We start from the raw sequence: 26,399 nt of genomic DNA, 5'->3' as shown, positions 1-26,399 counted from the left end.
TCTGTCCCTCCATGGATCCATCCATGAATCCACCCATGGATCCATCTGTCCGTCCATCCACGGATCCATGGATCCTTCCATCCCTCCATCCCTCCATCCATCCCTCCATCCATCCATCCATCCATCCATCCATCCATCCATCCATCCATCCCTCCCTCCATCCCTCCATCCCTCCATCCATCCCTCCCTCCATCCCTCCCTCCATCCCTCCATCCATCCATCCATCCCTCCATCCATCCATCCATCCATCCATCCATCCATCCATCCATCCATCCATCCCTCCATCCCTCCATCCCTCCATCCATCCCTCCCTCCATCCCTCCCTCCATCCCTCCCTCCATCCCTCCCTCCATCCCTCCATCCATCCATCCCTCCCTCCATCCATCCATCCATCCCTCCCTCCATCCCTCCCTCCATCCCTCCATCCCTCCATCCATCCATCCATGGAAAGAGAAAGTCTGGATGGTCCCAGCTGCCAAGGGACAGTGATCATCCTGCTGTGGGGTGCAGAGGGGTGGGCAGCAGCGGGGCCTGGTCCCCTCATGTCCCCCCCATGTCCCCCCCTTGTCCCCCCATGTCCCCCCCATGTCCCCCCCATGTCCCCCCATGTCCCCCCTATGTCCCCCCATGTCCCCCCCATGTCCCCCCATGTCCCCCCCATGTCCCCCTGGTCCTCTCCGGGTTCCCCCTCGGTCCCTCCCGGTCCGGCAGCCCGGGGCGCTGTCCCCGCCGTCCGTCGCTCACCCCCTTCCCCGCCGGCTCGTCTGTTTCCCAGCGCCTCCGCTGTTTAAATGGGCCAAGTTAGAGAAGCGGCGGCGGCGGCGGCGGCGGCGGCGGAGGGAAAATCTTGTTTGGTCGGAGTCTCCCAAGTGTGCGGTGACTCCTGAGCCCCGATCAATCCCGTGTCTGTCCGGGCTGGGGGCCCAGCCCAGCCCAGCGGAGCTCCAGCAGGGATGGCACTCTAGATGTCCGGGTGTCTGTGCGTGTGTACATCACTTTATATTTATATATATCTATATTTCTCTATGTACACAGAGGGCTAACACCGCGTTTCTCCAAACCCCCCGCAGGACTGGCGGGATTAAACCCCGATTTGCAGGGCGGGGGGAGGATCATCCACGGCTCCGGGGGGAGCGGGGCGAGTCTGCGGCGGCAGGTGAAGGTGGGCGGCCCCGGGGAAGGGAAGGGAAGGGAAGGGAAGGGAAGGGAAGGGAAGGGAAGGGAAGGGAAGGAAAGTTGTTTCTCCGCCGGCGCCCGGCTGTGTCTGAGCCCCGCGGGCAGCGCCGGCTCCGGCCGCGGCTCGGGGCGCCCCAGGGGCGGGGAGGGGTCGCCGGGCGGCGGCGGCGGCGGCGGGGGAGCAGCGTTTCATTTTAATTATTGCGTATAAATAAATAAACCAGGTGTCAGTTTAAAGGAAGCAAAGAAAAAAAAAAAAAAAGGGGGCAGGGTGAAAGGGGGCTGGCTGGGCTGGGCTGGCTGGGCTGGCTGGGAACCCTCCAGCAGCCTGGAGAGAAGGTGGGTTGATCTAGGGGGAATCAATAAGCTTTTTTAAAAAAATTTTTTTTCTCTTTTTTTTTTTTTCTCTTTTTTTTTTTTTCCCTTTTTTTTTCTTTTTTTTTTTTCTCCTTTTTTCCTTTTTTTTTTTTTTTTTTTTTTTTTTTTTTTTTTTTTTTTTTTTTTCCTTAAAACCAAAAATAATGTCTCCGGCGGCAGAGATCTCTCCGAGATGTCAGCTCTCCGCCCGGAGGGGCAGCTCTGCGAGGCGCACGGCAGCTCCCGGCTCCACGCTCCATCATTAGGCTCCTCTCCCTGGGAGAGGGACCCCCGAGCGCCCTGCTGGGGCACCGGCCCCGGAGATTTGTTCCCGGGCCGCTCCGGGGGCTCCCAGCCGCCTCCTCCCGCGGCCCCGCGGTGCCTGTGCTGCTGCCTGTGCTGCTGCTGCTACCGGCGCGTCTCAGCCCAACTCCGAGTGGAGCCGGAGCGCCTCGGGGAGAGCGGCCGCACCATGCCTGCCATCAAGAAAGAGCGGCTGGACAGGGAGGAGATGGCCCTGGCGGCCTTTAACCAGCCCCTGGACGCCTTACCTGAGTACCTGGCTGCCATGCCGGTGGTGGCCCCGCACCCCCCGCCCTACGAGCAGCTCCTGGCGCAGCGCGCCTACCTGGGGCTGCCGGAGCCCCTCCCGCAGCACCCCCAGCGCCTCCCCGAGGAGCTGATGCTGGAGAGGTTCTCCTCCATCCCGGATTTCCAGCCTTTCTTCGACAGCGGGGAGCCCTGCATCGAGGTGGAGTGCGGGGAGAACAAGGCGCTGCTCTACATCAATAAGTTGTGCCAGGGGAGCAAAGGGCCGTCCATCCGGTACCGGGGAGAGTGGCTCACCCCCAACGAGTTCCAGTTTGTCAGCGGCAGGGAGACGGCCAAGGACTGGAAGCGCAGCATCAGGCACAAAGGTGAGGGCAGAGCGGGCTCCCCGCTCCTCCTCGTTCAGCAACAGCATCCTCCTCCCTCTGCCCCGGGAGCTGTGAGCCCCCATCCCATCCCATCCCATCCCATCCCATCCCATCCCATCCCATCCCATCCCATCCCATCCCATCCCACCCCATCCCATCCCGTCCCCGGCGGAATTTCCCCCCATCCGACCCCTTCCTTTCTTCCTTCTTTTCCCTGCCGGAGCCCCGCGCAGCCCCGCTCCTCCTCGCTCAGCATCATCATCATCATCATCCTCCCTCTGTCCCGGGGAGCTGTGAGCCCCCATCCCATCCCATCCCATCCCATCCCACCCCATCCCATCCCATCCCATCCCATCCCATCCCATCCCATCCCATCCCATCCCATCCCAGGCGGAATTTCCCCCCATCCTCCCGGCATTTCTCCCCAATCCTCCGACCCCTTCTTTTCTTCCTTCTTTCCCTGCCGGAGCCCCGCTCCTCCTCACTCAGCATCATCATCATCATCATCATCATCGTCGTCCTCCCTCTCTCCTGGGGAGCTCCGAGACCCCATCCCATCTCATCTCCGGCGGTATTTCCCCCCATCCGACCCCTTCCTTTCCTTCCTTCCTTCCCTGCCGGAGCCCCGCTCCTCCTCGCTCAGCATCATCATCATCCTCCCTCTGTCCCGGGGAGCTGTGAGCCTCCATCCCATCCCATCCCATCCCATCCCATCCCATCCCATCCCATCCCATCCCATCCCATCCCATCCCATCCCATTCCCGGTGGTCTTTCCCCCCATCCGACCCCTTCCTTCCTCCCTCCCTTCCCTCCCAGCCGGGTCCCCGCACAGCCCTCCCGGTACCGCCGAACTTTTCCGAGCTATTTGGGAACGGTTTTCTTTTGGGGAGGGATTTTTTGAAAAGGGGTGGGAGGGGATGGATTTGGAGGGGCTTTTCTCCTCTGGGGAGAAGTTTGACCCCAGGGGCTCGGGGTGGTGGCGGTGCCGGTGGTGGCAGAAGGGAGGATGGAGAGGAAAAGAGGAGAGGGGCTGGATTTGGGGGGCTCTTCTCTGCTGGGGAGAAGTTTGATGTGGCGGGGTGCGGACCCTGGCGGGGTGAGGACCCCCGGGGCTCGGGGTGGTGCCGGTGCCGGTGCCGGCGGTGGCGGTGGCGGTGGTTGAAGGGGGGATGGAGGGGCGGGGTGGGGGATTTTGGGGGGCTTTTCTCGGCTGGGGAGAATTTTGATATGGCGGGGTGCGGACCCCCGGTGTCAGTGCCGGTCCCGGTGCCGGTCCCGGCCCCGCTGTCGGTCCCGGCCCCCCAGGGAGCCCCAGCAGGGCCCGGCCAAGCCCCGGGGGGCGGCGGGCGGGGTCGGGGGTGTTTCCCCCGCTTTGGGAGGTGCGGGAGCTCCGCGGCGCCGGCGGCCGCTGACGGGCGCCTGCCCTGCCTCCTCCTCTCCTCCTGCCCTGCCTCCTCCTCCTCCTCCTCCTCCTCCTCCTCCTCCTCCCTCCCTCCCGCCGGGGCCGGCGCCGCAGTCTCCGCTCCGAGAGCGGCAGGTGGAGAACGGGGGGCCCGGGAGGGCAGGGACAGCCCGGGGGGGACGGAACGAGCCCCAGAGCTGGAGATATCAGCCCCAGGAGGTGGCTGTCCCCATTGGGAGGTGGCTGTCCCCACTGGGAGGTGGCTGTCCCCATTGGGAGGTGACTGACACCCCGCCCGGGGTTATTGATCGCCCCCAGCCGGGCCGGGGCAGCGGGGATTGTTCATTCCTGGGCTCCTGCGGGAGGATTTTTTATTCCGGGGCTCCTGCGGGAAGATTGAGCCGCTCGGGGGTGAGTCGGGAGGAGCAGCGGGAGATGCTCCGGGGCTGTGCCCGGGGCGGGGGTGCGGGGGCGCCTCTGCCCGGGGATGGGCAGGGCTGGGGGCTGGACCGGGACCCCTAGAGGTTGTGCCTGGACCCCCTTCCCGGGGACTGGGCCGGGACTCTCGGGGGCTGTGTCGGGATCTCCGGGGGCTGTGTCGGGCTCTCCTCCCCGGGGGCTGTACCGGGCTCCCCTCCCGGACCCCCAGGGCTGTACCGGGACCCCTGGGGGCTATACCGGTTCCCCTCCCGGCACCCCCGGGGCTGTGCCGGGCTCCTCTTCCCGGGACCCCCGGGGGCTGTACCGGGCTCTCCTCCTCGGGAGCTGTAGCGGGACCCCCAGGGCTGTACCAGGACCCCCGGGGCTGTGCTGGGACCCCCGGGGGCTGTACCGGGTTCCCCTCCCGGCCCCCCGGGCAGGACTGTACCGGGACCCCCAGGGCTGTACCGGTTCCCAGGACCCCCCGGGCTGTACCAGGACCCCCAGGGCTGTACCGGGACCCCCCGGGCTGTACCGGGACCCCCAGGGCTGTACCTGTTCCCAGGACCCCCCGGGCTGTACCGGGACCCCCAGGGCTGTACCGGTTCCCAGGACCCCCCGGGCTGTACCAGGACCCCCCGGGCTGTACCGGGACCCCCCGGGCTGTACCGGGACCCCCAGGGCTGTACCGGGACCCTCAGGGGCTGTACCGGGACCCCCCGGGCTGTACCGGGACCCCCAGGGCTGTACCTGTTCCCAGGACCCCCCGGGCTGTGCAGGGCTGTCTCTGCAGGGCAGGCGGGTTTGCCTGCTGTATGTCAGACAAGGCCAGGGATGTTTTATGGCATCAAACGCGTCCTTCCCTCTCCCCCCGTCCCTAAATATTTTCCTTTTATAAACGCGCTGATTCTTTCTTTTCTTCTCCTTTTTCCTTCTCCTGTGCACACAGGGAAAAGTTTGAAGACTCTTATGTCCAAAGGAATCTTACAGGTACATCCTCCAATCTGTGATTGCCCTGGGTGTCGAATTTCGTCTCCAGTGGTAAGATTATTGTTAAACTACGTGCTTTGCTTAAGGCATCTTCCCTCTCCTCTGCCTCCTTCCCTTAAAAAAAAAAAAAAAAAATTAAAAAAAAATCCCATTTTTTTCTGTGCTGGAGGAGGATTTTTTCTGCACTGTGAGGTTCCAGCAGGGCTGGAGGTGAGCACAGAGGAGTTTGGAAGCAGAGCAGATGGGAAGAGAAGTGTTTGACCTGAAGGAAGCAGCACTTGGTGGAATATTTTTATTTGGTTTTCAAGGGGATCTCTGTGTGTGTGAGCACAGAGTGAAATCACTGAGGAGCCTCTTGTGTTGTTCCCACCCCTGTGTTGTTTTTCTGTGCCTTGTGCAGAGGTGAGAAAGGGGCTAAATAAAGCAGAAGGGAAATGTTAAAAGCAAAAAGGAAATGTTGATTGTGGCTGGTGTTGGAGTCAGAGCAGGCAGGCTTTGCACTGGGTGAGGAACAGCTCAGAGCTCACAGCTCCAGCATTGTGGCATAAATCAGTTTTGGCTTTTATAGATCTTCCCTTCTCAGTTTTTGGGTTCCTTGTGCATTCTTGCTTTTATCCTCAGACTTCCCAAATATCTCATCAGTGTTTTCATAGAAAAGATGTTGATGCCATGAATAAAAGGCGAGTGAAATTGTAGTAAAGTGAGGCCTTAAAACAGTTCATTGTTTGTAAAAACAACCGTAAAGTACAACAACACCAAACTGGGAGGGCAGAGCTGCTGGTTTGGGGAACTGAAGCAGCTTTTGGGCTGAAAGAACCACAATGACTTCAAACATCGCCAGCGGCACTGTGGGAACAGTGGAAATTTATCCGCTGGGAATGAACCATTGGGGATCTTGTTGTGTGTCCACATGAAATGTGTGTGTGATTGGAGATTTCAGAGCTGGGGGTCCAGCCCTGCCTGCATGGCAAGGGAGAAATAATTAACTATATATAAAAACATTAATATAATATAATATAATATAATATAATATAATATATGTTATATATTATATATAATATAATTCTCTGTATAGTATATAATATATATATTTATATTATATCATATATAATCCCCTATATTATATATATTATATATATTATGTATATTGTTATTGTTATATATTATTATATATATAATATTAAAATATTATATATATTATATTATATTATATTATATTGTATTATATTACATTACATTACATTATATTATATTATATTATATTATATATAGTACTATATAATATAATAATATATATAATATAACATATATTATACTAATATAATATATACTATATATAAAATAAAATATAATATATATTATACTATATTTAATAATATATAATGTAACATAATATATTGTATATTATATTATTTATAATATAGTATATAATATGTAATATATAAATATAGATACAATATCTATCTATAATATAGATATAATAAATAAATAAATAAATAAATAAATATAATAACAATATATAGTAATAAATTAACGGGGAGATGTGTCCTGCCTGTGTGGTGTGTCAGTCACCCACTGGAAACTGGAATTTGACCCAGGTTTGCAGACACCTGGCTCATCCCAACCCCTGCAGTTTGCAGGACAAGGTGTGTGATGTTCACTGTGAGCAGCTTTTTCCAGCTGTGATTTCTCCCTGTGCTCGAGCTGCCAAAACCCTGCCGGTGCCAGGTTTGTGCTGCTGTCCTGGGGATGCAGAGGGGCCCCTGGTGATGCTGTTTGCTGGGTGTTTGATGGGCCAGCAGTGCCCAAAAGGTCACAGTGCACTTTTTTTCCATCATTCTCAGGAGTTGTGCATTCCCAGGTGGGAGGAATGAAACCAGTGGCTGGTACAGCCTTGTGGAGATGGGTTTGGAAAGTACAGATGGAGGGGGAAAATAACTTGGTGGAGTTTTGGGAAAAGAGAAATAAATCTTTTCTGGAGTTGCCTCCGAGAGGGAAAAGAGGTTGGTGGAGTTTTGGGAGAGAAGAAATAAATCTTTTCTGGATTTGCCTCCAAGGGGAAAAAAACTTGGTGCAGTTTTGGGAAAAGAGAAATAAATCTTTTCTGGATTTGCCTCCGAGAGGAAAAAAACTCGGTGGACTTTTGGGAAAAGAGAAATAAATCTTTTCTGGATTTGCCTCTGAGAGCAAAAAAACTCAGCGGAGTTTTGGGAGAGAAGAAATAAATATTTTCTGGACTCGCCTCCGAGAGGAAAAAAACTCAGTGGAGTTTTGGGAAAGGAGAAATAAATCTTTTCTGGACTTGCCTCCGAGTGGAAAAAGAGGTTGGTGGAGTTTTGGGAAAGGAGAAATAAATCTTTTCTGGACTTGCCTCCCACTGCTGCCCCAGCTGGGAAAAGGGTGTTTGGATGTCAGGATTTGCACAGCCAGGCCAGATCCAGTGAGGATTTCTGTCAGAGCTGTTTCTCAGTGCTCCTGCACTTTCTGTGCTGTAATTCGGGCTGGCCCTGACCAAAGGACCAAAGGACAGTCACTATTTATTTGAACCTGGAGCCTTTCAGCAGTGCTGTGTGGTGGCTGCAGGCAGAACACTCACACCTGGAGCAGGGTTAGGAATTGGGCACAATTTATATTTCCCTATTTAGTGATTGTCCGTCCAAGCACTGCTGAGATCCAAGGGTTGATCCCTCTCCAAAGCAGAAATTTTATATTTTATATAGATAGATATTAGATATAGATAGATATTATTATATTTAGATATTTTATAGTGGAGATGACAGAGCCTTGCGTTGCCTGGTCATTGTGTGACCCTGGAGATGATGAGCTGATCCTGGCTGGTTCCACTGCTCCAAAATCAGTCCTTGGACAGCGGGAACAGACCAGGAAAACTCCAGCAGTGCCTGTGGAAGGGGCAAGGCAGTGCCTTTAGGGCTCTGTGTGTGTTTGTCCATTCTCCCCCAGTTCTCCCCTGGTTCCCCCTGGTTCTCCTCCTTCCATCCATCCCTCCATCCATCCATCCATCCATCCATCCATCCATCCATCCATCCATCCCTCCATCCATCCATCCATCCATCCATCCATCCATCCATCCATCCATCCATCCCTCCATCCATCCATCCATCCATCCCTCCATCCATCCATCCCTCCATCCATCCATCCATCCATCCATCCATCCATCCATCCATCCATCCCTCCATCCCTCCATCCATCCCTCCATCCATCCATCCATCCATCCATCCATCCATCCATCCCTCCATCCATCCATCCCTCCATCCATCCCTCCATCCATCCATCCATCCATCCATCCCTCCATCCATCCATCCATCCATCCCTCCATCCATCCATCCCTCCATCCATCCATCCCTCCATCCATCCATCCATCCATCCATCCATCCATCCCTCCATCCATCCATCCATCCATCCCTCCATCCATCCATCCATCCATCCATCCATCCATCCATCCCTCCATCCATCCATCCATCCATCCATCCATCCATCCCTCCATCCATCCATCCATCCATCCTTGCTGTGTTTTCCATTCTGCCTCTCAAAGGGAGTTAGGACTGAAGTCTGGCTGCTCCTCATCCTCTTTTCCCCATCATTTCTTGGACAGAGTGTCTGAAATGTGGCCCTGTTGGGGTTCAGGGTTTAGGGCACAGGTAGAGAAGGACAGACAGACCCATTTCCCCAAAGCTGTTGTGATGTGACCACATTCAAACAAAACAAAAACAAAACAAAAAGAGCAATAAATGATGTTTGGGTTTTGCCCCACTCAGACACAGGGTGGTTGTGCACTGACAATGAGAATTCATTTACTTGCTGGGGCCGTGGTTTTTGCTCTTGGTTTAATTTATATGTGATTCCTTTTATTTGCTGCTCTTTTTTTTCTTGCTTTTTGTCATCGTGGTTGTTGTTTTCCTTTGCTGCCCCGAGGTTCAGGCGTCAGCCCGAGACTTTGTCAGGGATGGGAAGAAGAACTGTCTGTTTCTAACCCCAGAAATGCCAGTAATGAGCAAAATCTGTGGTTCAGCCCTGAGGTTTCTGAGCCTTTTCCTGGACCCTGTTTTGGGTTCAGGGGTGGAATCAGCTCTGTGTCACCCCTGGGAGTGGTTTTGTGTCACTCTGGGCTCTGCTGCAGCTCCTTTCTCTCCTTCCCTGGTTTTCTCTTGGCTGTTCCATGTTTTCCTTGGAGAACCAGGAGCAGAGCAGCACCTGGGCAAGGCAGGGAAATCCAGGTTGGGATCCAAATTCAGAGGTTTTAACCAAAAATGTCCCACACCAGGCACGAGTCTCCCAGGAGAGCTTTCCTCTGGTAAAGGCAAACTTTGCCTGCTGGAGGATTTCCTTGGAGGAGCAGGATTAATTCTGAAATTTCACTGTTAACTGAATAAATCAGATTGAGGTTCCTCTCTGAGCTGTCCTGGGCTTAGGGGTGAGAGCTGGAGAATTTTGGGGTTTATTTTTCAGGGGGTTGTTTTCATATTTTTGCTTTTGTGTCCCCTCGGGGCTGCCTGATAAATGTGGAAAAAGCCCCTCTGTAAAAAGCAGACTTATAAACCTCCAAATCCCCCCAAGGTCTTTGGCACAGTCTGTTGGTTTTCATTTGTGGTTTCATGCTGATTTGGCTTGTTGCTTTTAATCCAGCACATTTTAGTGTTTGTTGGAGGTTTTGGACATAGATGGGGCTTTTTTTTGTTTGTTTGCAGGGTGTTTTTTGGGGGGGGGGGTTGTTTGTTTGTTTGTTTTTTGCTTTTTTTTTTTGTGTGTGTGTGTTGTGGTTTTGTTTTCTTTTTTTTCCTTTTTTTTTGTGTGTGTGTGTGTTGTGGTTTTGTTTCCTTTTTCTTTTCTTTTTTTTGGTTTTTTTTTTTTATTTTTTGTGTGTGTGGGGGGTTTTTTTTGTTTTGTTTTTGTTTTTGTTTTTGTTTTTGTTTTCTGTGGGTTTTTTTTCTGTTTAGTTTTTTTTATAAAGGACTTTTCCCAGGTGGATTTTAACCCGTGTTACACTGCAGACTTGCAAGTTCAACTTGAGTTCTTAACAGAAGTTTGATTCAAACTCTTGTCAGATTTCAGCTTTATGGAGGAACTGGAGATAAAGTGAATAAATCCTGCTCTGAAATGGAGTGAGGAACACCCAGAGCCCACCCAGGGCTGGGCAGGGGGGCTGAATTTGGGTCCAACTCTCAGAATTCCTGCTCTGAGAGCAATGGAAACATCTGTGCTGCTGCTGGCACAGAAATCTCCCTAAAATCCTCTGCTTTGGGGTCAGGGAGTGCTCCCAAAAGGGAATTTTCAGGGGCAAACAGCTGGAAATGGGACTGGGAGAAGAGCTGGAGATATCTGGGAGAGGAGCCCTGAAATTCTCTGTATATTGGAAATTATTCCTGATGGAATTCCCAACTCAGCAGCTCCCACTGCCAGGGTGGGCTGCAGGGTGGGTGCTGCCCTGAGAAAAAGGAACAGTTATTGTTCTGTGCAGAGGCAAAGCAAACCCAGATCAATGGGCACTGAGAGTGCCAGCACAACGCTGGAGGATTTTAATTTTGTGGATTATTAAATACCCTCTGGAAAGGGAAATATTAATTGGATTGCAGCCCTCGCCAGTGAACGGCGGAGATGTGGGAGCAGCTGTGGCTTAGGAAAATAATTTTATTTTTTACAGGGGGTTTTAAGGAGCTCCAGGGGAGGGGGTGAGGTTTGTCCTGGGGCAGGAGTTGGGGTGAAAATTTCTGGTTTTCCAGAGAGGAGACAAAGGAGGGGAAAGGTCTGATGTGAGGGCACAGGAGGGGCTGTGGGTGAGGTCAGTGTGGTCAGTGGTCAGTGGTCAGTGGTCAGTGCAATCCAGGCCTGGAAGAGAAGGGAAGGAAAACCTGTGCTGAGGGTTCTGTGAGGAGGGAGCAGATCTTCTCTTGGGCTGCTCTGAGGCTGCAGAGGATGTTCTTTACCCCACAACCACCATGGGGTTGATTCCCTGGAAAATTCCTGAAAAAAGCAATTTCTGAGCCTTTCAGCCCCTCTGGAGGGTGAGTCTGACCCAGGAAAATCAGCAGCTGCATCCAGCACTGCTGGAATTCTGCTCTGAGGAGCAGAAAGTGAAGCCTGGGAGGAAAGACAGACAAATAAATGTGGAGGAGCAGGGAGGGGGAGCAGCATGGTCTCGTTAGCGCCGTGTCAAGGGCAGCGTAAAGGTGACACGGGGAGAAGTCATTTTGCTGTCAAAATTATTTAGAGATGTCATTAAACTGCTTAGGGCTGTCTCTGGTGCTTCAGGGCACAGACACCTGGTTTTAATTTGTGTGTCCAAACCTCGCTCAGGGCGCTCCTTTGGAGCCTGGTGGCAAAAGCTGAAAGGCAAAGGGTGACCAAGAGCAGGGTGAACTCTCTCATGAATTTCCTCAATTTAAAACTTTTCACCCAGTTCAGGGTCTGCAGGGATGGTGAACTTCTCAGAGTGATCATTTTGGGTCAGTTGTGAGAGCAGGGAGCAGTTTCCTCCTGCAATCCTGCTGGAGGTGTCCAGGGTGGGCAGGGCTTGGGGCGGTTGAAGAAATGGAAATACATGAAATTGCTGAAAAAAAATCAGGGCGATGCTCCCTCCCTTCTCCCCTCTGTTCAAATGCCTCATCTTCCCTTTTCCTGCTGGGGCAGGGGTTCACCATTGTCACCATTGTCACCATTCTGGGTTCACCATTGTCACCTTTCCCTGCTGGGACATGGGTTCACCATTGTCACCACTGTCACCATTCTGGGTTCACCATTCTCACCATTTCAGGGTTCCCCCTTTCCTGCTGGGGACACTCCCAGAGGTCACTGGAGAATTCCTTACAGCATTTTCTATCCCAAATTTGTGTTTTCCAAGCTGAGGACAGGGAAAAGTCTCTCGTGGGGAGTCCCTGAGCCCTGCAGGGAGTTTGTGGCTAAAGCTGAGGCTGCTCAGGCTCTGCCCACACTGCATTTCCTTCCTGTTGTTTTTGGCTCCTGTTTTAGCCCAGCCAGGGAGGAAATGACACCTTCCCCTGGGTCAGAAATAAAATCTGATAAGGGGTTTTCTCCTGAGTGTCTCTGAGGGTGAGTGAATGGAGGGGATTCCCAAGCAAAGAGGTTTCTTGCTCGTTTATTCTGTCTCTAGTCCATGGGAAAATTGTCCCTTTTGCTTTGTTTTGTAAGTGGATACGAAGCCACAGGGTCTGGGAAGGGCACCAAGCCCAAGTTTGCCCTGGTTTTGGAGCAGCTGCACAGAAATTCTGCTGCACATCAAATCCCTCGTTTTTTCAGTTGTCAGGAAAGCTCCAATCCCTGAGCAGAGCAGGTTCCTTCTTCTGCATCTGCAGCTGGGAATAAACTCAGAGCAGAATTCACCAACCTGGGCAGTGGAGGCAGAGTCCCCCTGGGGTGACACCCACAGGCACAGCCAGGGCTGGGAATGGGAATCCCAGAGAAATGGGAAGGAGGAAACCTTGAGAGCTTTTGGTGATGGAAGGGCAGAAAATAAATAAAATAAAATAAAATAAAATAAAATAAAATAAAATAAAATATAATAAAATAAAAATAAAATAAAATAAAAAATAATAAAATAAATAAAAAAATAAAAATAAAAATAATAAATAAAATAAAATAAAATAAAATAAAATAAAGTAAAATAAAATAAAATACCTGCAAGATTTCTGGTGGCAGAGCCACAGCTTGGAGCTGGTGCCCAGTTCAGGGCTGGGATTGATTTCAACAGCAGCTCTGAGATTTTAAAACATTTCAGCTCAACTTGGTACCTCTAAATCCCCACAGCCCCTCAGTGGGGAAGTTCCCAGCTCCCTTTGAAGAGGCAGAGTTGGGGTTTGTGTTTGAGGAGGACTCTGCAGAGTCCTGCATTGGGGTGGTTTATGTTTGAGGAAGAATCTGCAGAGTCCTGCACTGGGGTGGTTTGTGTCTGTCACAACTCTGGGGCTGGATCCCCCAACCTCTCCCTGCCCATCACACCTCACAACCCTCCCCTGAAAACCCAGACCTGCCTTTATCCTGAGCTGAGCTGATGTGAGAGGTGGGGAAGTTGAATAGACAGAATTGAGGTTTGTGTTTGAGGAGGACTCTGCAGAGTCCTACACTGGGGTTTGTGTTTGTCACAGCTCTGGGGCTGGATCCCCAACATCTCCTTGTCCATCACCCCTCAAAACCCTCCCCTGAGAGCCCAGACCTGCCTTTATCCCGAGCTGAGCTGGATGTGAGAGGTGGGGAAAGTTCCCATCTCCCTTTGAAGAATCAGAGTTGAGGTTTGTTTGAGGAGGACTCTGCAGAGTCCTGCATTGGGGTGGTTTGAGAAAGAATCTGCAGAGTCCTGTGTTTGTCACAACTCTGGGGCTGGATCCCCAACATCTCCTTGCCCATCACATCTCACAACCCTCCCCTGGGAGCCCAGACTCACATTTCTCCCAGGCTGAGCTGGATGTGAGAGGTGGGGAAAGTTGAAGAGACAGAATTGAGATTTGTGTCTGAGGAGGACTCTGCAGAGTCCTGTGTTTGTCAGAACTGTGGGGCTGGATCCCCAACATCTCCTTGTCCATCACCCCTCAAAACCCTCCCCTGAGAGCCCAGACCTGCTTTTATCCCGAGCTGAGCTGGATGTGAGAGGTGGGGAAAGTTCCCATCTCCCTTTGAAGAGGCAGAGTTGGGGTTTGTGTTCGAGGAGGACTCTGCAGAGTCCTGCATTGGGGTGGTTTATGTTTGAGGAAGAATCTGCAGAGTCCTGCACTGGGGTTTGTGTTTGTCACAGCTCTTGGGGCTGGATCCCCCAACATCTCCTTGCCCATCCCATCTCACCTCAAAAATCTCCTCTGAGAGCCCAGACTCAGATTTCTCCCTGGCTGAGCTGATGTGGGAGGTGGGGAAGTTGAAGAGGCAGAGTTGGGGTTTGTGTTTGAGGAGGACTCTGCAGAATCCTACACTGGAGTAGGGGACTGGATCCCCATCCTCTCCCTGTCCATCCCATCTCACAAACCTCCCCTGAGAACCCAGATTTATTTAAACCCACATTTCTCCCGGGCTGAGCTGATGTGGGAGGTGGGAGCTGCTCCTGCCGGGTTGCCAGGACAACCAGAGCTGCCCCTGAGGACAGGAAAGGGCAAACATTCCTCTCTGTGCTCCACTCTGGAGCATCACTGATTGAATGAGATTAGATGGAATTAGATAATCCTGAAATTCGCCCTGATTTGACGCCGGGGCTTTTATTAAATAAGTAAAAAAGTAGCAGCCCCTTATAATAAAAATGAATTCTTTTAGATCAATAACTTTCCCCCCACCTGCTCGTCACAGCTGTGAGTCTTGAGATTTTTTTTTTCTCCATTTTCTTTTAAATTTTATTTTATTTTTTCCTCTCTCCCAGAAGGGACAATAATATCAATTCCTGTTTTATTTCCCCCTTGTGATTCACCCACTTAACCCTTGAACTGAAAGGTTCTTCGGGGGTGATTCAGGGCACTGGAATTTACAGCTCTGGGGTGGCTTAAACACTGCACAGCATCACTCTGAGGTATTAACTGTGTTTTTAGGGTTAAAGAAAATGAAAATACATTAAAAATGCCATATGATAATACATGAAAATATACCGTGAGTGGCTGAGTAGGTTTCCTGTGTTTTAGAGTTTAAGAAAAGGAAAATACATGAAAATATGTCATGAGTGGCTGGGTGGTTTTTTGGTGTTTTAGAGTTAAAGAAAATGAAAATACAGGAAAATATGCCAAATGATAATACATGAAAAATGCCATGAGTGGCTGGGCAGTTTTTTATGTTTTAGAGTTAAAGAGAATGAAAGTACATGAAAATACACCATGAGGGGCTGGGTAGTTTTTTCTGTGTTTTAAAGAAAATGAAAATACGTTAAAATATGCCATATGATAATACATGAAAATACGCCACGAGTGGCTGGGCAGTTTTTTTGTGTTTTAAAGAAAATTAAAATACTCCATGAGTGGCTGGATGGTTTTTCTGTGTTTTAGAGTTAAAGAAAATGAAAATACAGGAAAATATGCCAAATGATAATACATGAAAAATGCCATGAGTGGCTGGGCAGTTTTTTATGTTTTAGAGTTAAAGAAATGGAAATACCTGAAAATACACCATGGGGGGCTGGGCAGTTTTTGGTGTTTTAGAGTTAAAGAAAATTAAAATACCCCATGAGTGGCTGGATAGTTTTTCTGTGTTTTAGGGTTAAAGAAAATACAGGAAAATACACGATGAGTGGCTGGGTAGTTTTTTTGTGTTTTAGAGTTAAAGAAAATGAAAATACAGGAAAATATGCCCAATGATAATACATGAAAATATGCCACAAGTGGCTGGGTAGTTTTTTTGTGTTTTAGAGTTTAAGAAAAGGAAAATACATGAAAATACGCCACGAGTGGCTGGGCAGTTTTTTTGTGTTTTAGAGTTAAAGAAAATTAAAATACACCATGAGTGGCTGGATAGTTTTTCTGTGTTTTAGGGTTAAAGAAAATGAAAATACAGGAAAATATGCCAAATGATAATACATGAAAATACACCACGAGTGGCTGGGTAGTTTTTTTGTGTTTTAGAGTTAAAGAAAATGAAAATACCTGTGTGGGACCCTCCTCCAGGGGAGGTTCAGCCCCTTCCCTTCCCTTCCCTTCCCTTCCCTTCCCTTCCCTTCCCTTCCCTTCCCTTCCCTTCCCTTCCCTTCCCTTCCCTTCCCTTCCCTTCCCTTCCCTTCCCTTCCCTGGGGCTGAATTTCCTTCCCCCCCAATCCCACCCCTGTGCCCTCGGTGAAAGAATCCGCAATTTTTAATCCTTTAACTCGAGTTTTTAAACCCTCCTCTTGTCTTTTCTTTACCTTCCCGATTTTAAATGTGATTTCAGAGGGGATTTTCCCTGCAGCTCCAGCTGTGCCCCGGTGTCCAAACACAGCCAGGGCTGTTCCTGGGGTGTGTTTTGCTCCTGCCTGAGCCCCTGGAAAGGCCTGCAGGGGTTTGTCCCTCTGATCCCTGTTTATCTGAATACTTATTTTACATCTCAGAGCTGCTCTGGGGCCTCCAGAGCTAAAGGGTGTAAGAGTTTTGGGCCCTGGTTTGGTTTAACTCTTTATTGTGGCCGTTTCTCTGTGGGGATTTGGGTTTGAGGTGGGTTTGGCTGTGCTGAGATCACCCTGTGGGGTTCAGGAGATGTTTGTGCTCTGATCTGATATTTATATTTTACTTTAGTTTTGAGCTGGAGTGAGGGAAATCCAGAGGAAAATTCCTGGAGTAGGATTTGTTCTAAACTGGGACAAGAATTCCTGGATCAGGATTTATCCTGAATTGGGAATTTGGGTTTGAGGGGGGTTTGGCTGTGCTGGGATCACCCTGTGCAGTTCAGGGGATGTTTGTGCTCTGATCTGACATTTATATTTTACTTTAGTTTTGAGCTGGAGTGGTGAAAATCCAGAGAAAGATACCTGGAGCAGGATTTATCCTGAATTAGGACAGGAATTCCTGGATCAGGATTTATCCTGAGCTGGGACAGGAACTCCTGGAGCAGGATTTTTTTTTTTTTTTTTTTTTTTTTTTTTTTTTTTTTTTTTTTTGTTTTGTTTTGTTTTGTTTTGTTTTGTTTTGTTTTGGTTTGGTTTTGTTTTGTTTTGTTTTGTTTTTTTTGAAACAGGCCTGGAAAATCACCAAGTAAATAATAAATTTGGGCTCAGCAAGTAAACAATAAATTTGGACAGGAGCAGCTGGAATTCCTTGAGGAACAGCTGGAATTCCCCTCAGGAACAGCTGGAATTCCTTCAGGAACAGCTGGAATTCCTCTGGGAGGATCTGGAATTCCTTTAGGAACAGCTGGAATTCCCTCAGGAGCAGCTGGAATTCCTCAGGAACAGCTGGAATTCCTTTAGGAGGAGCTGGAATTCCTTCAGGAACAGCTGGAATCCCTCAGGAACAGCTGGAATTCCTTGAGGAACAGCTGGAATTCCTTTTGGAGGAGCTGGAATTCCCTGGGAACAGCTGGAATTCCTTCAGGAACAGCTGGAATTCCCTCAGGAACAGCTGGAATTCCCTGGGAACAGCTGGAATGCCCCAGGAACAGCTGGAATTCCTCAGGAACAGCTGGAATTAAATAAAAGTTCCACCTCTCACACTTCCCCTGTTTTACCCCAATTAACTTTGGGTCTGATTTTCATATAAATAATATTTTACATAATAATATTAAATTTTTTATCTAATAATATAAAATATTTCATATAAATAATATTTTTTTTTCACCTCCTCAGAAGATTTTCCCCTCTGGCTTTGCTTTTTTTCCTTCCTCCCCTTCCAAATCTTTGGTTTTTTTCTTCTTCTTTTGATAAATTATTTACCTCTCTTGTGGTTTTTTTTGTTTGTTTGTTTGTTTTGTTTTGTTTTGTTTTGTTTTGTTTTGTTTGTTTGGGGTTTTTTTTTGTTGAGTTTTTTTGTTGCGTGGGTTTTTTTTTTTTTAAATTTTTAATTTTTGTTTTTATTTTTTAATATTCTCTTTGTGTTTCCCTTCAAAACAAAACTCCCTCCACTCTCCTCATCCTCCTTTCCTCCTTGGGAGGTCACTGCACGTCCTGGTCATTCATCTCTCACTGTTATTTATAAATATAAATGTTGTAAATCCTGTGGGGGAACCTGGTGGTGCCTCCCAAGGTGCTGGGAGGGTGTTCCTGGTGTATTTTGGGATCCAAAATTTTGTTTTTTGGAGTCCAGGGGTTTATCCTTTACAGCTGGTTGAGTGTTCTTGGTGTTTTCTGGGGTTCAGAATTCTGTTTTTTGCATCTGGGAGTGTGTTTTGGTGCTTTTTGGAGTCCAGAATTTATCATTTGCAGCTGGAAGTGTGTTCCTGGTGTGGTTTGGAATCCAGAATTTTGTTTTTTGGAGTGCAGGGGTTTACTCTTTGCAGCTGGGAGTGTTTTTTGGAGTCCAGGGTTTTATCCTTTGCAGCTGGAAGTGTGTTCCTGGTGCTTTTTGGAATCCAAAATTTTGTATTTTGGAGTCCAGAATTTATTCTTTGCAGCTGGGAGTGTGTTCTTCGTGTTTTTTAGGGTACAGAATTTATCCTTTGCAGCTGGGAGTGTGTTCCTGGTGTATTTTGGAATCCAAAATTTTGTATTTTGGAGTCCAGAATTTATCCTTTGCAGCTGGTTGAGTGTTCCTGGTGTTTTTTGGAGTCCAGAATTTATCCTTTGCAGCTGGTTGTGTGTTCCTGGTGTTTTTTGGAGTCCAGAATTTATCCTTTGCAGCTGGAATTGTGTTCCTGGTGTATTTTGGAGTCCAGAATTCTGTTTTTTTTGCAGCTGGGAGCTCTGAGCTTCCCCAGCCCTGAGCAGGCACTGGCAGAGGAATTCAGAATCAGGGAATTTTTATTGGATTTGGGTCAGGCTGAGCCCAGCCCCGGGACTGGCTGCAGATAATTGACTTTTCTCCTCTGGGGCTCCACCTGGGGAACCTCCCCTGGCTCTGCCTCTGGCCCTGGCAGGCTCAGCCACGGGGAGGAATTAAATTAAATCAAATTAAACCAAATTAACATCCCTGGGGCTGTTTAACCCCTTGTGCACACACAGAATAAACTCAGATTTGGGGTCAGAGTTGTTCCCACATTGTGGGAGTGACTTGGGCTCTGTCTCAGGTGTTTCCCTCATTAGAGGGGCTGAGATGAGTTTTTGTGGCTCTGCCTCCCCTGGGGATGCCAAGGCAGAGAAATTCCTGCTCAAAAATCACTCTTCTTTTCCTGGAAAAGCCTCTTCTCCTCCTCTTCCCTACAAAATATCAGGATCAGGATGAAATGAGTGTCCCCCCAAAGGTTGTGCTGAGCCACCCCAGCTCCTTCCCCTGCCTCAATCTCTTTTAAAGCAGTTTATTCCCATTATTCTGTACAATTCCTGGCTCTGGTACCAACATTTCTCCCTGTTTCTATAGTCAGGGTGAGAATAAAATCCCCCAAAGCCTGGAGTTGTGCCTGGAGCCCTTTTCCATCCATCAGCCCCAGGGGTCAGAGGGGCTGAGCTCAGGCCTGGGAAAGCTGCAGGAAAATCAGTCTTTGTTACACGTGAAATAAAGCAGTCTATGGGGAAAATAACCATAAATGTTCATTATTTGTACAGGAAAATCAATTTGGAGGCCAATTGACCAAATAAAGTAATGCAATTTGCTGGGAAATCCCCCAGGTGTGGGCAGGGAAATCTCAGAGAAGGGGAGGGAGGAGGAGGTTGGGATGGGGAATGTGGGGTGGGAGGGATGGGGGACAGGTTTGGATGGGGAAATGGCTTTTTTGGGGTGGTTTTGCATCATTCTGTGTGTGACACCAAGGAACGTGCTGTGGGGAGGGGATGGCAGGAGCAGGGGACAGGGACAGGGGGACAGGGACAGGGGGACAGAGGGACAGGGACAGGGGGACAGGGACAGGGGGACAGGGGGACAGGGACAGGGACAGGGGGACAGGGACAGGGGAACAGAGGGACAGGGACAGGGGGACAGGGACAGGGGGACAGGGACAGGGGGACAGGGACAGGGGGACAGAGGGACAGGGACAGGGGGACAGGGGGACAGGGGGACAGGGGGACAGGGACAGGGGGACAGGGACAGGGGGACAGGGGGACAGAGGGACAGGGGGACAGGGGGACAGGGGGACAGGGGGACAGGGGGACAGAGGGACAGGGGGACAGGGGGACAGGGGGACAGGGGGACAGGGACAGGGGGACAGAGGGACAGGGACAGGGGGACAGGGACAGGGGGACAGGGACAGGGACAGGGGGACAGGGACAGGGGGACAGGGACAGGGGAACAGAGGGACAGGGACAGGGGGACGGGGACAGGGGGACAGGGACAGGGGAACAGAGGGACAGGGACACAGGGGGGCCTTTCCCCTTTTCCCTTCCCTCTCCCAGTTTTTCCCCCACTCCCAGAACCTGCTGCTCTTCCCAAGTTCTTCATTTGTTGTAGTTGTTTTTTTTTTTTTTTTTTTCTTTTCTTTCTTAAACCTATTATTTATTATTTTATTATTAAACCTATTTCTTAAATTTTCCCAAGAAAATACATTCAATTTTTCACATCATTCCCTGTATGGAAAACTGAAAAAAAACACCTTGAACACAAAGAAATATTTGAGTATCTGCCCAGTCCATAAAATGTATTATTTTCCCCAATTTTATGCCATTTATGCTCCTGCATCTCAAGGGGAAAAAAAATAAAATAAATTCATTTTTGGGTGATTCCTTCCAGCTGGACTGAGTTTGTAATCAGAGTAATCAGGGCTGACCTTAACGAGCAAAACTGGAATTTATTAACAGGGTAAAGGAGGTTTTTTTGGGTTGGTTTTGGTGGAAAGTTGTTAATTGGGTTAATTAAAAACACCTGGGTTGTGCTCCCAGTGCAGAGAGCCTTGGCCAGGAGGGTTTGGAAAGAGAAAATCAGGTTTGTGGGGTTTTATTCAGATAAATTGTTATTATTTAAGTGTTTCTAAATGTTGAAATCAGATTTTTTTTTCTAGAGAAGTTGTTATTATTTAGGTATTTTAAAATAGTTGAAATAATTTGGGGTTTTTTTTTCAGAGAAGTCGTTGTTATTTAGGTGTTTTTAAATAGTTGAAATCAGGTTTTTTTTTTCCAGACAAGTTGTTATTATTTAGGTGTTTCTAAATAGTTGAAATAATTTGTTTTTTTCAGAGAAGTTGTTGCTATTTAGATGTTCCTAAATACTTAAAATCAAGTCTTTTTTTTTCTAGAGAAGGTGTTACTATTTAAGTGTTCCTAAATATTTTAAATCAGGTTGTTTTTCAGATAATCTGTTATTATTTAGGTGGCACTAAATAGTTGAAATCAATTTTTTTTCAGAGGAGCTGTTGCTATTTAGGTGTTTCTAAATAGTTGAAATTAGTTTGGTTTTTGTTTTTTTTTTTTTTTTTTTTTTTTTTTTTTTTTTTTTTTTTTTTTTTTCAGAAAAGCTGTTATTTTTTAGGTATTCCTAAATACTTAAAATCAGGTTGATTTTTCAGAGAGGCTGTTATTATTCAGGTGTTCCTAATTAGTTGAAATCAGGTTGTTCTTTTTTTTTTTTTTTTTTTCAGAGAGGCCGTTATCATTCAGGTGTTTCTAATTAGTTTTTGCGAAAACACCAGAATTCCTCACCAAAACCCTTATTATTTATTTTTTCTCTCTCTGTCCCCCAGAACCGGGGCCGGCTGGCAGAGAAGAGGAGCGTCCCCCTGGCCCCCAGCAGGGTCCCCAAGCGGGAGCTGGGCCAGGCCCCGTCCCCCAGCGAGGACAGCCAGGACAGCGACAGGAGCAATGGGGGGCCGCCCCCTCCAGTGAAGCAGGAGGAGGATCTGCACATCAGTATCATGAAAAGAAGGTAAGAAAAAAAAAAAAATAAAAATAAAAAAAGTCTCTGTTAAGATGGGCGAGATGGGTTCTGTAAACGGCACAGCGCAGGTCGTAAAAATGGATTTATTTTGGTGTGGCTGAATAGTGGAAATCAGGTTTTTCGGTGGTTTTTTTTTGTTTTTTTTTTTTTTTAAGAGAAGTTGTTATTATTTAGGTGTTACTAAATAGTTGAAATCAGGGTTTTTTTCCTTCAGATAAGTTGTTTTTATTTAGGTGTTTCTAAATAGTGGAAATAAGATTTTTTTTTTTTTTTTCAGAGAAGTTGTTGTTATTTAGGTGTTCCTAAATAGTGGAAATCAGGTTCTTTCTTTCAGATAAGCTGTTATTATTTAGGTGTTCCTAAATAGTTGAAATCAGTTTTTTTGGGATTTTTTTTTTCAGAGAAGCTGTTGTTATTTAGGTGTTTCTAAATACTTGAAATCAGTTTTTTTGGGGGGTTTTTATTCAGAGAAGCTGTTATTATTTAGGTGTTTCTAAATACTTGAAATCAGGTTGTTTCTTTCAGAGAAGCTGTTGTTATTTAGGTGTTTCTAAATAGTTGAATCCAAATCCCCCAGTCCCAATTCTGGTGGGATTGAATTTGGGGATTTCAGTGTTGGGGAGCAGAGTTTGGGAAGGGGGAGCAGCAAGATTTGGGGGTTTAATATTTATATTTTGATATATTTATTAGTTATATTTATAGATAATTATTTATAAATATATTTTATTTATTTTTACTATTTATAAATATATATTTATATAAATTTATATTATTTATAAATATATATTTATATAAATTTATATTATTTATAAATATATATTTATATAAATTTATATTATTTATAAATATATATTTATATTTTGATTGGAAATGTCAGAGCAGCCTGAAAACCTCTAAAAGTGATGGAGCAGCAGCAGGGGAGGAACTGCTCAATTTTGATCCCATTCTCCTCAATTCTTCCCTGGAATTTTGTGCAGCTTTAGAGGAGAAAGGATTGTTTTGTTAACCCTGGGAGGTCTCAGCACCTTTAATATTCACCTGCAAAACTCTCATCTCTCTAAAAAACTCAAAGATTTCAGAAAAAAATCTGTGACTCCTGCAGGGAGCACCAAGTCTCAGCACCTTCAATATTCACCTGCAAAATTCTCAGCCCTCTAAAAACTCCAGAATTTCAGAAAATCTGTGACTCCTGCAGGGAGCACCAAGCCTCAGCGCCTTCAATATTCACCTGCAAAATTCTCATCCCTCTAAAAACTCCAGAATTTGAGAAAATCTGTGACTCCTGCAGGGAGCAGAAAGCCCTGGGGACACCAGGGCAGGTCCCCTGGGTCCTGCTGTCCCCCCTGTGATGCACAGCAGGGCTCAGAGCCCCAGACAAGCCCCATAAAAACACAGCCCAGGGAGCTGAAAGGGCTGTAATTGCTTTTTTTTTTTTTTTTTTCTCATGTTTTATGTGCTCCTTGCCAGGCAGCAGAGGAGATGTTTCCCTCCCTGGTATCCTCAGCCAGCTCAAAGGGAGACAAAAGAATAACCAGCTCTTTGCTATAAAAAAAACCCGTCCTGTAATTAAATTTTGGGGTTTATTATCACTGCAGCTCTCTTAGGAATGGGAAAGGTGTTTTGGGGACGCACCTGGAGCAAAGGGAAACCCTCCCAGTCAGTGTTGGTGCTCCTCCTGCCCCCTTTAATTAGGCTTTTAATGCTGCAGGTGGTAGATTGGCTCATTAGGAGGGAGAACAAGGTGATAACTCTGTAATTGATAACGCTGAGCCCCCCCAAACACAAAGTGCTCTTATCTTAAATCTTTAATTACTGTAATTGCTCTGCCTTGTTTATTAGGAAATGAAGGGAGAAATTGGGTTGGCAGCTCTCAGGCAGCTCAGCGGGGTTTGTGGCTCTACTGAAATTCTCCAGCAGTTTTCTCTTGGTGGAGGTTTATTTCCTTGGAGGGGGAGCAGGAAAGAAAGGGTCAGGATATGGGGCAGGGAGGGTCAGGATGGAACAGGAGAAAAGCAGGAGAGAATCTGGATGGAGGAGAGAGTCAGGATGAAGAAAGGCTCAGGATGGAGCAGGAGAGGGTCAGGATGGGGTAGGGAGGATCAGGATGGAGAAGAAAGGGTCTGGATTGGGCTGGGAGAGGGTCAGGGTGGGGCAGGGAGAGGGTCAGAATGGAGAAGAGAAGGTCAGGATGGAGCAGGTTGTGGCTCTACTGAAATTCTCCAGCAGTTTTCTCTTGGTGGAGCTATATTTCCTTGGAGGGGGAGCAGGAAAGAAAGGGTCAGGATGGAGCAGAAGAGGATCTGGATGGGGCTGGGAAGGTCTAGATGGAGCAGGGAGGATCTGGATGAAGAAGGAAAGGGTGAGGATGGAGCAGGAGAGGATCAGGGTGAGGATGGAGCAGGAGAGGATCAGGGTGAGGATGGAGCAGGAGAGGGTCAGGATGGGGCAAGGAAGGTCAGGATGGAGAAGAGAGGGTCAGGATGGGGCTGGGTGGGGCAGGGAGAGGGTCAGGATAGAGCAGGAGAGGGTCTGGATGGGGAAGGGAGAGGGTGAGGATGGAGCAGGGAGGGTCAGGATGGAGAAAGAAAGAGTCTAGATAGGGCAGGGGAGGGTCAGGATAGAGCAGGGAGGGTCTGGATGAAGAAAGAAAGGGTCAGGATGGAGCAGGAAAGGATCAGGATGGGGCTGGAAGAGTGAGGATGGAGCAGGAGAGAAGCAGTAGAGGGTCAGGATAGAGAAGGGGAGGGTCAGGATGGGGCAGGGAGAGGGTGAGGATGAGGCTGGGAGGGTCAGGATGGAACAGGAGAGAAGCAGGAGAGGGTCAGGATAGAGCAGGAGAGGGTCTGGATGGAGGAGAGAGTCAGGATGAAGAAAGAAAGGGTCAGGATGGGGCAGGGAGGGTCAGGATGGGGTAGGGAGGGTCAGGATGGGGTAGGGAGGGTCAGGATGCAGAAAGAAAGGGTCTGGATGGGGCAGGAGAGGACCAGGATGGGGCTGGGAGGATCTGGATGGAGCAGGGAAGGTCAGGATGGAGAAAGAAAGGGTCAGAATGGAGAAGAGAGTGAGGATGAAGAAGAAAGGGTCAGGATGAGGCAGGGAGGGTGAGGATGAAGAAAGAAAAGGTCTGGATGGAGCCGAGAGGGTCGGGATGGAGCAGGAGAGGATTTCCCAGTGCTGAGCAGCTCCTGGATCCTCGTGTGGACACACAGCTCCCAATTTAGGCAGGACAGGGCAGGATTTGGGGCCGGACAGGGCAGGATTTGGGGCCGGATTTGGGGCCGGACAGGGCAGATTTTGGAGCAGGATTTGGGGCTGGACAGGGCAGGATTTGGGGCTGGACAGGGCAGGATTTGGGGCCGGACAGGGCTGGATTTGGGGCCGGATTTGGGGCACGATTTGGGGCCGGATTTGGGGCAGGACAGGGCAGGATTTGGAGCAGGATTTGGGGCTGGACAGGGGCAGGATTTGGGTCTTAGGGGGCTCTGGGGGTCCCCAGGGTGGAGCAGGGTTGGAGGGGCAGGAGAGGAGAGCTCTGACCTGTGTTTTATCTGTTTATTTTTTACAGAATTCACACCCACTGGGATTTAAACATCTCCTTCCGAGAGTCCTCCTGCAGGTACTGTGTTTGACTGAGACTTTCTGCTTTATTCCCGGGTGCTGGGGGATGGAAATGAACATTTTTATCATTTCTGGGGGCTTTTTTCCTTCCTCTCTTTGTCCCTCATTCTCCCCTTGCCACGCACCCTCTCTTGGTTTTGTTTTGGGGATAAAATAGGTGAGATTTCTAAAGAAAAACCCCAATTTTGACACGTTTACCCAGATCCCAAAAAGGTGGAAATCCATAAATTAAAACTCAATATTTCTTTCCAGTTGATTTCCTGGGCTTGGTGCATTTTCCTCACGTCACATAAAACTCTTCTGGTCCTTTAACAATCCAGCTGCACTAAAAAAACTGGATTTTTTTTTTTTTTAAAGGTCTCCCAAATTTCAGGGATCTCTCTCCTCCCCATCTCTCAGAATGGTGTAATCTTTTTTTTTTTTTTTTTAATTTTTAATTTTATTTACGATCTTGCAGGGAGCCGAATGACAAAGCAGCTCCCAGTAAAAAAACATTTTCATACTTATTCCCACCTTATTTTGGAGTGGCCAGCCCTGCTGATCATTTTTATGGACTGTCATGAGCATTAATGAAATTTTATGGGCATTTTGGCTGGGGACGTTTGCAGGGATGATGGATTTGTTTTTGCAGGCTCAGTCTGCAGGGAGATTTAGGGATTTTCTGTTCCCTCCACTTGGGAAAATGTGTTTATTCCTCATTTTTTTTCCTTTTTCTCCCTTTTTTTCCTGTGTCAGCTCAGGAGAGGGAGAGCTGGGAGGTTGAATTCTGTCAGATTTGTGGCTCAGAGAGACCCAAAGGGATTTTTACCAGTGGGGAAGTTTTAAAAGTTACCTCAAAAAGCTGAGCAATAAAAATAGAATAGAAATTCAATATAATATAGAATAGGAATATATATATTTGTAATATATATAACACACACACATATATATATATAAAAACCATAATATATTATTAATATATATAATATTATTATATATAACATATAATGTATATCATATGTAACATATATATGATCTATGTGTTATATATAATATATATAACATAATATATATATTATATTACATTTACTATATATTATATATAGTATAATGCATATATAATATGTTATATAAAAATATAAAATAGAAACTACAAAATACAGATATAGAATATAGATACATAACACG

General features: G+C 47.9%; 1 protein-coding gene across 1 annotated transcript in view; it reads left to right on the top strand.

Moving 5' to 3' along the window:
* The first annotated feature begins 999 nt into the window (after window positions 1-999).
* The window catches only part of SAMD11 (sterile alpha motif domain containing 11), an 84,274-nt gene continuing 58,874 nt past the window's right edge, over window positions 1,000-26,399 (top strand). Inside the window, exons 1-4 of the mRNA XM_083876739.1 lie at window positions 1,000-2,450; window positions 5,222-5,313; window positions 21,421-21,602; window positions 25,180-25,230. Of these exons, the coding sequence (XP_083732865.1) occupies window positions 1,727-2,450; window positions 5,222-5,313; window positions 21,421-21,602; window positions 25,180-25,230 (1,049 nt within the window). The 5' untranslated portion in view covers window positions 1,000-1,726. The remainder of the gene's footprint in view (window positions 2,451-5,221; window positions 5,314-21,420; window positions 21,603-25,179; window positions 25,231-26,399) is intronic.

Source organism: Zosterops lateralis (assembly GCF_965231275.1).
Source record: "Zosterops lateralis genome assembly, chromosome: 22".
In the NCBI taxonomy this organism is placed as follows: domain Eukaryota; kingdom Metazoa; phylum Chordata; class Aves; order Passeriformes; family Zosteropidae; genus Zosterops; species Zosterops lateralis.
This window is presented reverse-complemented; position numbering and strand designations above follow the sequence as displayed.